This window comes from Buteo buteo, chromosome 15, assembly GCF_964188355.1.
Source record: "Buteo buteo chromosome 15, bButBut1.hap1.1, whole genome shotgun sequence".
In the NCBI taxonomy this organism is placed as follows: Eukaryota; Metazoa; Chordata; class Aves; order Accipitriformes; family Accipitridae; genus Buteo; species Buteo buteo.
This window is the reverse complement of record NC_134185.1, coordinates 25,764,513-25,777,389: the sequence shown is the minus strand read 5'-3', so window position 1 is coordinate 25,777,389 and position 12,877 is coordinate 25,764,513. Positions and strand designations below refer to the sequence as shown.

Below are 12,877 nucleotides of genomic sequence, written 5' to 3'. Positions count from 1 at the left end.
GGTTAGATTTCCTTTCAGAAGATATGGTAGATGCAAGTTCTTGGGTTTCATATGGAGTGATGCTGATGAAGTTTAGTGGTCTGTCCTATATGGGACAGATACCAGGTGATCCAAGCTTCTAGCTTTAAGCTTGAGGTATATTTATATACATATCCACCCTAGTACAGATATAAAAAATACCCGAGGGCTTTGAACAAGATTAATTATTTATATGAGCAAGAGATACTTAAAAATGGAAGATAATGTATATGCCTGCCTAAAGAATTGGCAGTTTTGGGAATACTGAGAATGTGTTTGCTTTAACATGTAGTTTTGAAGTAAGTTTGCTGGAAAGTAGTACTGGTGGAAATGTTCCAAAATATTGCTTCCATCTCAGTATAAGTAGTCTTTAAAAAATAAATATTTGTTTTTGTTACTTGAAATGTAAACACTGTAGTAAAAACTTTGAAAAGAAAATTATTACTAAACAGAAGTTAAAGTCCCCCACAATGAATGGATGAATGCCCTGATCTGAGCAGGAGGTGTGGGACATCATGAAGGCCACACATGGAAACAAATGGTACTGAACAAAACAGCACTTTGCAAACAAAATGAGGGAATATGATTTAGCATAATCATATATCCTTCTCTGCCTCATTCTTATTTTGTGAATCACAAAGTCTAGTAGAGGAAAATTTGTATGATATAAAAGTCAAGGAGTTTTAGATTTTTGAAGTCTTCCATTTCTAGTTTATGTAATATGTTTTATTAAAAACTAAACAAAATTGCTCACATAAGGTCAGTGTCTGTTTCCTAATCCTGTAAAATGTAAGAAAACTATAGACATAATTACTGGTGGATAAATAAAGCTGTGATGTGAGTCTTCCTTTAAATCATTTAAAGACTTTCCAAGCAGTGAAAATTTTTTTAGTATTAATGTATCTTGACTGTGTAATTTTTTTTTTTTTTCTCCTCAGCAAACTTTGCAATGTCCTTGATAGACTGAATGTGATTGCAGAAAGTGTCGTAAAGAAGACTGGATTTTTTGTTAATCGACCTGATTCCTACTGCAGTATCTTGCGGCCAGATGAAAAGTACGTATAATTTAATTGGTGCGTAATGAATAACATCTCGTCCTTGGAAAGTTGTCTGGAATTTCTATGTCTATTACATTATTTCTTATTTTAAGGCTTAAATTAATATGAAACAATATCACTTGTTAGTAAGTTATAGCTGTAAGGATTGCAGTCAGAGGCACATGCTAAGGAATAGTAATACACTGAAAGAGTACAATTATGCTGCTGCTGTTCTACTTATAATGAATTCTTACTTCAAACCATTATTTGTAACTGTTAATCTGTGCCATGTGTGTTTACATAAAGTTGTTTGGGTTTGTTGTTTTGGGTTTTTTTTCCACCTTAACCAAAGGAATCCTAAATTTGGGGGTAAATTTAACAAAGCAGACAGCATTTGGAATTTAATAAGTGGCTTCTTTTGAGGCATACTAATAAGATAACTATCATGTAAATGTTACTGAGTCTGGTGTTTTCCAGTGGATTTTATGGTATTCATATGTACAAGATTTAAAACATTTTTTTAAAATAGAAACTGTATCTGCTTAGGCTGCTGCAGAAGTACAGTGATTTAATCAGCTGAATTCTCTCAAGTCCCTGAAAATCCACAAGTAAAATAAATTCCACATTAGAAGTTCAATAACTTTTTGATTCAAGTCTTCATGTTAGGGATCTAATTCATCACTACTCAAATGGGCGTTCATATTTTGCACAAAGAGCATCCTTCCGTTTTTAGGCTGTCTTCATTTAGAAACAGTCTAAGCTAAAAATTTCATAGGCTCTCTTAGAGCTTTTCTCTGCCATGCAGTGCAGCGAACATGGCAACTGTAAACTAGCAGGAGCAAGATCAGTACATCCATGTAATGCTGTCTTCTGTAGAGATAGTCTGGTGAATCTCAAGTGTAGTATATTGGCTTGCCATAGGAGTGCTCTGGTCAGGCTAGGTTGACCTAGCCCTACTAATTTGAAAAAAATCAGGAGTTCAGGGGTTACTTGCACTGAGCATAACTTCTCCTCTACCTCAAAGTGTCATTAATTTCTGATTCATGTTCTTTGGCTCTGGGGTACAGTTAAGGCCTATACACAATTGCAACACCTCGACAAAATGTATGTATGTATGTATCCAGCATGTATGCCTAGAATCGGTATGAGGGGGAGATTTAAATCAAATAAACAGCTTGTGCTACAGCGTATGTTATGCCTTTACCTTCCAGTTGTTGGCATTGTACCTGCTTCAATTTTTGTGCACTCAAGACCCAATCTAGCAACACTTGTGTTGCTCATACTCTGTTTTATGGGGAGCAAAGGAAATATGGCTTTGGAATATTTCTACTTCAAGACTAGATTTATTTTTTTTAATGTAGTTTAAATACAACATCTTACTGCTGCATAGAGCTTTCACTGCTTTCTGCTATTCAGGGATATCAGTTTTGCTTTGTGGCACATTTTTAATTGTCATCCTTTTTCACTGGGCAGGTCAATACATGGTATGACCTGGTTTGTTTTTTTTTTTTTTAAATGATTTGTAGGTCATTCTGTTTTGTTTCTTTCTCAGGTGGAATGAACTGGGAGGTTATGTTGTTTCCACTGGTCGCTTGCAGGTACTAAAATATACTTTATTAATTCATAGTTATAGTGATGTAGATCAGCACTGCCAAAGCACCAGTGAACAATTTCACTTAAATACCTGATTGGTGATTCACAAGAATGCTCTTAAATTAATATTTATAATAAACAGCATTATTGCTGTCCAACCCAGAAACCCAATGGGGAAATAGGGCTTAAAATTCTTGCATGGTACCACAAAACTTTATGCTGTTGGAGTTGTATTTTTGCTGGAGGTAGTCTGAGAAATGCTCATATTTTAAACTAGTTTCTATTACTATTTAGTCTGTAGTGTTACCAATGCAGTGAAAGTTAAACTAGCAGCATTTTAGCAAACTGCATAATATAATGTTATACAGAAGAGGTGAGGAATAAGCATACTGAAGCCTGGTGACATATTTATACATGTGAAAATGGGTTATTAAAAGCATTTTCACCAGTGCTGAATATTCTGTACACTGTTACAATTTCCATCACTAAAAGATAAACTAGAAACGCTGCTTTCTTTAAGGACAGAAGAGTGCTGACTAAACTGTAAACCATACAGTACCAGATTTATACCTGAATGTTATGATTATATACTCTGAACACAGGGCATATTCTTAAGAAGCATTAGTTGCTTTTGACTTGCCATTCATGTAAGTTAGAAAGCATGTGACCATTCCTTTACTAGCTGATCACTGGGATATGTTTGCTGAGGGCAGATAAACAGCAGAGTAGATAGAATTTGATCTGTTTTAAAATAAAACTTATCAATGCTAGTTAAAATTTCAATTTTTTTTTAAAATGTTAGTCTTACAGGTTTACCTGTATTAGGGGAATGATTATTTTATCTATCTTTAAATTTTAATTATTTGAGGTAGTCACCATTGGCATATATATAAGCATTTGGATCACGGTTCATCTCGGAATAGACATCTTGTGAGTCACACTCAAAAAGTGCTTCTTTATTAAGGCGATGAAAGGTTAATTGACTAGCTTGGATGTAGCCATATATATTTGAGCAGAAGAATCCCCTGTGCTGTTACATTAAAATAAGTTTCTTGCAGCTGTTCATATTGTAAAATAACTTTGCGTGCATTATGGATTTGAGGAACGGCGGTGCAAGCAGCATAAAAGAATATGTGCATGACTGACCTTCAGCAAAATGTTCATGTGTGTTGCTCCAGATAAGGAAAGCTTAAAATATAAGCACCATCACAGTAGAACCAGAGCAAGTTAGAAGCGTGCTTTATTTTTTGCAGTAGTTACAGCATACTTGAAAATAAGACTTTCTTCACTGAAATAAAACATAGCTTTTATCTTTAAGGTAAATCTTTAGGGTTGTTCGAGTTGAAGGAGAGATGCAGTTTGTGTGATGATAGAAGCAAGAATATTTTGAAAGTGGGCATTACAACAGTCTGATGTAGCTTGCTAGAGATGAATTGCTTTTTAACACATTTTTAGAAATGTCTTTCCTCAAACTTTTGTGAACTGACATAATTTGAGATTTGACAAGTCTTGGATAGTGGGGGAAAAAAAGTAATAAACGTGAGTGTAGTAATTTGTTAATTAAGAAAAATCTCTTACTTGGATTGCTTTACCAGACTGGAGTTCTCCGAACCAATTGTGTGGACTGTTTAGATCGCACTAACACAGCCCAATTTATGGTGGGAAAATGTGCTTTGGCATACCAGCTCTATTCATTGGGTTTGATTGATAAACCAAATTTACAATTTGATACGGATGCTGTTAGGTAAGATATGTTAATAAAGTGTGTCATGGTTTTATTTTTTAATTTTGTGTCAAGAGATTTGGGAAAATTATGTCTATGTAGAAGAAAAGTGCAATTCTTTCTGTTTGAATGATTTAATAATATTTATTCATCCAAGTTTAAAAAAATCTTCCATACTTGAAATATTCCTGAGAAAATCCAGTCACACTGAAAATTTGCTTTTCTGGACAAGTATGTTAATCAGGCTTCTTATAACTGCTTGACTTTGTTCCCTTTATATGCCTAAACTTTAAGCTAAGAGTTCTCCTTTTAAATAAATGTAAAAAAATCCCCACCCCAGTCTTTTACACTTACTTCAGTTGCTTGAGGCAAAATGCTGACAAAAAAATGAAATAAGTACATGCTTTTATGGAGAAAGCCAAACTGACATTTGTATAGAAGTACATCTTACCTTGCTATTTCCTACTTTTCCTTTGGAAAAAAATTGTGCTTTTTGATTTATTGAAGAAAAGTTTTCAGCAAAGTTGTTCTCTCAGATCAAGTATCAATGATATGTATTCAGGCATCCTCAAACCATTTGAGAAAACCCAGCATTTAAATCGAAATGTTCTGGGGGAACTAAGCTGCTTAACTTGTGAATATGCTTCAGAAATTAAAGTAAGAGTCCCTGAGGTGATGTGGTTTTATTCCTTAAAGCTGTTGTCATGACTGTAAAACTTACAGCTTCATTGCTGGTTTTGGCTCATTGTTTGATAGTTTTAGAACGTGGAGATATAACTTGTATTTCAGAAAAGACAGAAGTACTCAGTCTCCCCTCCCCTTTACTCGAGACATATCTTCAGCTCCTTTTCTTTCTCCCATTAGCTTCCAGCACTTGCCTGGTGCCAGCAGCTGGTCTGAGCCACAGAAACAACCTCACTTGCAGCATGTTGGCTCACTGTGCAAGCGGTGGCTCCTGGCCCCTGCCTGATGGCCCGGGAGAGCACCCGCTGGCTGGCTTCCTCGGTGTGCTAGCAATGCCTCTCATCCACCACGTCCCAGCTGTTAGGTGCTGCACGTTTGCCTCTGGGAACAAACAATTGCTGCTGCAAATATCAGTTGCTGTGCAGGCTCCTTGGGACTCAGCAATCAGGACTCTTGGGTTGTAACTAGAGGGGACCAGGAGGTGGACAGGTCTCTTGTATCTACTCTCTGTGGTATCCTCTACAGCTACCACTTACTTCAGCACCTCAGGCTGCATTTTGCTATTGTTCCTTAAGCTTTACTACCTCCCCCCTTCCCATCCCTGTTTTGGGAGCCCAAATTTCATCTGTTGCTTCCTGCTGCAATAGTCCCATGCTTCCTGTCTATCTTCTCTCCCTCCTCTTTCCTCTCTATGCCCCAACCACCCAAATTTCCATCTCTTACCATCATCTCTTAAGATTATAGTCGTTGCTTTGTCTCTGATTTTCCTGATATCTTATTTCTCATTATCTCTCTGAAATGTAGCTATTAGCCTGGCATAAAACGTTACTTTTATCTGGCCACATTTGACTTACTTTTTTCTTCTCCATTGCACTAGATGCCTGTCTGAAACAGATTTTGTCATCTGTTAAGACTTGTTTCTGAATTACTGTATTCAGAATAATTGAAAAATCCTGCTCCGTAATGCAACAAATTCTGAAGACAGGCATGTGCTATATTGTCTTTCCATTGTGCATATTTCACTTTCACTTTGACCTCCTGCATTCTTGTTCCCTGCATTGTCTCACATCGAGTATCTGCTTTCTCTGTATTCTGCTTCTTCATTTACACTCTTCTAACCGGTCAAAGAGGGTAATGCATAGCAATCTGTCTTCCTTAATTTAGCTAACATGTCTGAAAAACTATCTTCTTTTCATCACGTTCTTTGACTGTCCTTATAATTCTGATTTTTCTCATATGGTCTCACTGGCTGGCTACAATCCAGAATTTCTGCTGAACTAGATTTCTGAAGTCAGCATTTTATTTCAGTTGGCCATACTGAGGGATAAAGAAACCATACAACTTCAACAGTCCAATTTTGTGTCTAGCAAGATTAATCATCTTAATGATTTTGTTGCACAAGACCATTTCTGCAAGCTATATTTCTTAGTGATTCCTTTAGTGTAATTGTTGTCCTATCTAGGAAATTTCTTAGACAAAGTGTACCTTAGCAGCTTATTTTATCATATGTAGTTAAGTTTTGTCTCTACAGAAGACTAGTCTTTGTTTGACTGCAGGCTTAATATTTTGAGGCTGTGGAAGGGTAATTTAATTCTACAAGTCCTTTCCAAATCAAGTAGATCAACATCCTTAATGAATTTACAGTTGTCTGGTTTCTGTGAACCTTTACTGCAAGGTCACTGGAACTCTGTTCATCAGTCCTCCATGGCTGACTGGGAAATTTTTGAGAGGTATCATCCTTTTACCTGCCAGTTTTTGCCTTCAGCCATATTTTTAGCTTTAGTTGACCAGCATTGCTGTCTTTCCCCGTATATTTAAAAAAAAATAAGTAAATCCAAACCCCCCAAACCAAACCAAACAAACCAACCACCAAACCCAAAGAAACAAACAGAAGATTCTCATACCTGACATACATGATATCATGAGCTCTGAACAATTTGTGTGGAGGCAAGTGGGTTTTGGTTTGTTTCTTTTGTTGTGGGTTTTGGGGGAGGGGGGGTGTGTTAAGTTAATAAGCAGATGTTTCCTCCTAATTGATCTTTTTGTACTAGGCCTTGGGCAGAAGATTTGCTGGACAGGTCTTTTGTTTTTACAGAAATCAATTTGCTGCTCAGATAAGTGTTCTTCATCCAGAACCTTTTGAGGAGGACTTCAGTCAGATGGTTGCTGGGTTACTTATGCAGTACTGTCCTTTTTTTGGAAACTTTCTTAAGGGAATGCTATTGTTGTTTTGTTTTGTTGTTTTTTTTTTTATTTTGTTGTCATTTTGTTTTGTTTGTTTCTACCCTCCTTTCCACTTCTCAAGGACTTCTTTCTTCTCAGGTATTACAGTGTGTCACATGCAGATGCCTGAGTTACTGTGTCTTGCTATACTGATGTGAAATATGTTTCTACAGGTTTGGTGGCTGGCTTTTTGTTTGTTTGTGTTGTTCTGTTTTGGTTTTTGCCTCTTAAACCTTCAGCTTCTTTCAGCACGATGTCATCCTTGTCGTTGTCTTGTTCAAGCAAGGCCATAATCTCCATTTCTGAAAATTACTTTTCAATCTGTTATCTTTTAGATTGGGTGTCATCTCCTTAGGATAGCCTCGTTTTCTGAGACTGTTGTCTTGTTTTTGTCATTGATGGGGAGCTTCTTGATAATTTTTGCTATTTGGACTGCTCTCAGTTTGGAGGCTGTTAACTTCTTGATGCTATAGGACTGTGTTGCTTTTAGCCAGCTCTCCTTGTTCATCTTAGCAGCCAACTCTTTCTACCTTCTTTTTGCATCATATTTTTCCAGCTCCAGCAAATGGTATCTGACTGCCATTCACATTTCTTAGGAGCCATGTTTATTTTGTTTGTACCTTTGAGCCATCATTATTGTAACTAGGGAGATTTTTGGAAAGTAATGCTAATTTCGTTCCCAGTGGACTTGATCGAAAACATAGCCTTGAGATATTGATGTGTTCTGTCCCATTTAGCATATTTAAAATACCTTAGTTTGTGAAGGTATACGATTTGTTTTCTCCCCACAGACTAGTAGGACATGTTAATCTTCTACCTGAATCTATAGAAGTGCATATTCTGTAGTGTGAATGCATTCTGATATATTATAAACTAGTGAAAATCTTATAGTCTAACCCTTCTTAGTAATTATTATATCTGAATAAAATTTCCACATATTTATCTGAACAGAGAATAGAGACATAGCTTGTAATTTATAAGTTGTTTGTAAGTTAATAGCATGTTTTAATGAAATACTTGTTTTTTTAAACTGGCATAGGAACTTAGGGGAAGAAGATTTATTGCTTATTAAACAGAAAGACTTTATTACTACAATACTTTATTATTTTTCTCTTAAAAAACTCTTTTCTGTGGTTTGATGACACATTTTGCTTTTCCTTCAGATTATTTGAAGAATTATATGAAGATCATGGAGACACGCTTTCTCTGCAATACGGAGGTTCTCAGCTTGTCCACAGAGTAAAAACGTATAGAAAGATAGCTCCATGGACTCAGCATTCCAAAGATATTATGCAAACACTCTCAAGATACTATAGTAATGCTTTCTCAGGTAAATTTTATTTTAAGTGCTTTCTTTTAAGCCATTATTTAAAAAGCATTTTACTTGTGATGTTTCAATAATCTATACTATGATCTTATGACAGAGATCCTCTCTACTGTAATTTTCAAATAATTCAGTAAAATTTGATGGATATCAAATGGGTATTCTGATTTGATGAAGTATTTGTATCCTATTCAAATGCATGTTGTAGCATGCAGCCTTATTTGATAAAAGTTAGTGAACTGATGTAAAAAGTATTTAGAAAATGTACACATGTAGCACTGAAACTGCCAGTGACATTTGTAGATCAATAGAGAAGCAGATAGCTGTTATAGAACTTTTAAAATGATGGACAGAAAGTCTTCAACACATGTAAGGAAACTGGTAAATCTAAATCTAAACATGAGTAGAAGGCTTCAAGTGGAGTATTTCTTGTGATGTTTTTGGGGTCTTCGAACAAAAAGTAAGCTCAGATGCACATAATTGTTTTGTTTGAATAGAAGCTACTAACTGTTGAATTTGTGGTCAAAAAGACAAAATTAAATTAAAAAAGCAAGGTCCACCAAGTAAATAAGCTATTTTTTGAGTTAAATAAGTTGTAAAATATTAGCTTACTCCCTCACTAGCTTGTATCAGTCACTGATACTGTTCTACTTTGTTCTGGACAATATTGCCAAGAGAAAACCTCTTTGAAAAATGCTGAGCCATTACTTACACAAAATAACAGAAACAAAAAATGCTTCGTGTTTTTAGAAGTCATGAGAAAGATCTAAAAGAATGATCAAAGGACAGTCTAAGACATGTCAGGATGACAAACACTGAGTGTTGCTGTGTTTATTGTATCTGTCCTCTATTACTCTTTTTCACAAAAGCTGCGTAGCCAGGGAAGGAAGTAGCCGCTTTTTTTTCCTGGTAGACTGCAATTATTAAGAAACTATGAACTTTAAAACAGTGAGTTGGAAAGTGGCTAGAAATACTTAAGTAATCTCTGGTTTCTTTAACTGAAGTTATTGCTTTTGTTAGTGGCAGTTCTGTGCGTGTAACAAAATGTGAGAGCACAGCACTTAAAGTACTGTTTCTGAATGTAATTCATGTAATTTGTGTATCATGTTTGCCCAAATTAAAGGAGAAATGGAGAGCTTGTTTATTTCAGTGATATAGTCTCTTATTGTTTGCAGTAGCAATAAGGTATGGCTTCATCAATTCTTATGAGCAAAAGGAAGCACACTTGCAGTATCACCTGTACTGATACGTACAAGATGGAACAAACCTCTGAAGCTGTTCGCCTTTGTGCCAGCCGCTTAAATGGTTAGGTGGAAGCTTGAGCAAATTTCTAGATCCACATTTGGCATTGTGGCCTGCTTGCAAGGATAGTCACGATACACGTGTGTTTCAGTAATAAAAGAATTTGTTCTGAAAAAGATGTTGCAGAAAGAATACAGAATGAAAAACATCCCTCTTGTCACCTGGGCGAACTTGTAGCTGAGTACATAAACAGATGTTAGTCTTTACTGAAGTTAATATGAAAAATGAAACCTTCATACAGGTGTCGCACACTTTCCCCAATTTAGTTATGGTTTTGGTATTTGATCCCATTTGAGCCAAGTATTTTTGGTGCTTTATACATTCAGTGTGTTTGAAGATGGCATTGTTCAAACATAGCATTCAATGTTGTATTTACTGCATTTTTAATATGAAATTTTAAAAGAGTAATTTCAGTGAAATTTAAAGGTTCATTGTCCAACACTGCCTATTATCTGCAAGCCTGTTAATGTGACACAATAAGAGAGATCTTTTTATTCTTGAAGTTTTCTCAGAAAGCAGAGATGAAGCATTTTTAGAACAAGATTCTGATTTGCTATACTGCACTTATTACTGTTATATCCATCACATATCCTTTAAAATACAAGTAAAAATCTGAGGGCTAGCCAGTTCATAAGCCATCATTTCCTTGTGTTTCTGATCCGAGAAACTTTTTTTTAATGCTTGTGAATTTTATATACCAGTAGTAAACAGACTCAGAAAATTTTAGTGATTTGCTTGAAGTCATACAGCGTATCAAATTCAGAACAAGATTACAAGTGGCCTGCTAACAGTGCCTCCTAAATAAATCACTTAGCCATACTTGTTCTGTTTGTCTGTCTTATAAAAATACATGATTCTAAAAGTAAATTATGCTTTTAAGAAAATGGTTTCATCTGTTGACCTCAAAGCTCTTGGGATAATCACTATTAATTAAGCTGTACAGATGAGAAAAAGACATGTATTGGTTAAGTGACTTGCCTGGAGATACTAATCCAGTAGATGAGATTTGGACTTGTAAGAAAGATAACATTGAATGCAGTTTCACCCTAGTTCGTGACATGTGGCTTAGCTTTTCTATGGATTTTCTGTACCTATAAATTTGTAGTATGTTGCTTATATAATAGAAGAGTGAAGAATTAAAAAAATATTCTCAGGATCAAGTTAGTGACTGAAGCTTAGAAGAAAACCACGGTTTCCTCCTAAAAACATGGGACAATTAATTTTATGGTAACTTGAAAACATCTTACAGATTTAGGCAAAAATTTTGACTTTTTTCATGCATGTTTTTAATTCTAGCATTTGAAAGAAGTAGAGGGTGCAGTGTAGTTTGGGAAGTCAACTGTTTGAAGTACCCTGGTTATAAGCAAGTGAGTTGTACCAGAAAAAAGAACATTATCCAGCTAAGAATTAGGTGTTCCTTCAACACTCCCTCTGGCAGGCATTCTGATTAGTTGAATTCTAACATTTTTCTTTTATTTGTGATTGTCAGAGAAATTAGGAAATGGTATTCCAAATAATATTCTTCTAGCTTTTATGCATTTTAGAAAGTAATGTGGCATTGCAGACTTCAGTGCTAGAGTTGCAACATGCATAATAAGCTTCTGGAATCTGGAATAATCTATTTATCCACAAACAGGACTGGACATAGTAAACTACCTTGTAGTGTTGTATGAAAGTAAACTTAATTACTATAACCTTTTAGTCATGGGATGTTATAGTCCCAATTGTGTTGAATCTCTTATGATTTAGTAATTTGTCATGTAGTGCAGTTGCAAACTCAGATTGAGAGCAGTAGATTATTTTAGGCTAATTCAATTAAATTGCCCCTTCAGTTCCTGTTTTCTCAAATGGTCTTAAAAATGTGCTGGTATACATGTACATTGCAGTATCTTTTGAAAACTCGGTGCAGTCTTTCTACTTGCTTGTACATAATTACAACATTCGGTGCTAACAATGAAGGGAGAAGACCTGTTTGCTCTTTTGTCTGTGCTCCACAGTGTGTTGACGCATTCATATTTATTTATTTTTGAAGAGAGATTTTTTTTTTCTATCTAGATAAGAAAATTGATCTGAAAAGCTCAATATCCTGTTTTCTGTGGCCAGTGTTTCAAAGACAAAATCTTTTGTTATTATGACTTAGTTTTAAACAAAATATTGTTCAACCCTTAAGGTAAGGCGTGGGGAGTTTTTGTCACCTTTCAAATTAACTATCTACTTCCCCAGTCATGTATATGTTTGTGCCTGCTTGAAGACGGCTGCACAAAGGATCTTTAATGTTATGGTTTTTTACCTACTTTTAAATTACAAGTTGAGAAGACAGACAGTAGAAAGACATTTCCTGGTAAATGTCCTGTATTTCTGTTAAGTTTAAAACACAAGTGCACAATTGAAACAATAAATGCAAGAGAGCTTGAGTCCTTTTGCAGTGTAACATTTAACAGCAGTCATTTTTTAGCTGTGGAAGAAAGGTAAGAATGCTTTAATGAACTGCTGCTCTAGACCATTTCAGACAATGAATTGGTTCATTCAGTTGGTATGAGTTTAAATTCAAGCTGTTTTTCACAGAACAAATTTCATTTAGTTTTATTTCATTTTAGCATCTGTCATATAAGTAGTGACATAGTTTAACTGAATTATCTTGTTTTACTCTAATTGTTTTACAATTATTTAATTAACAATTTCAGTATACCTTCTGTTCCTGGCAGGTGAAACAATGGTAAATGGACAAAGGAGGCTCATCTCTGATTTTAGCTTTCAGAAATTACCACCAATTTTTGCTCACGTTAAGTAATTTTGTCTTTAGTGCTCCTCCAGTTTCTATGCTTAAAGTAGAGAGCTTTCTTGGGTTTTGTTCAGCACTTTCTTTAAACCACTAACTAACTTGATCAGGAAGAAAGAATACATGTTATTGCTTGTGACTTTTTCCTTCTTTTTAATTCTCAGCATCCTCAACGAGGTTTCTTCTGTTTATTT

The 12,877-nt window shown here is 35.3% G+C and overlaps 1 protein-coding gene across 1 annotated transcript in view; it reads left to right on the top strand.

Annotated features, from left to right (window-relative positions):
• Positions 1-12,877, top strand: part of FIG4 (FIG4 phosphoinositide 5-phosphatase) — a 71,514-nt gene that overhangs the window by 29,011 nt on the left and 29,626 nt on the right. Inside the window, exons 12-15 of the mRNA XM_075046816.1 lie at positions 957-1,073; positions 2,608-2,653; positions 4,244-4,392; positions 8,442-8,608. Of these exons, the coding sequence (XP_074902917.1) occupies positions 957-1,073; positions 2,608-2,653; positions 4,244-4,392; positions 8,442-8,608 (479 nt within the window). The remainder of the gene's footprint in view (positions 1-956; positions 1,074-2,607; positions 2,654-4,243; positions 4,393-8,441; positions 8,609-12,877) is intronic.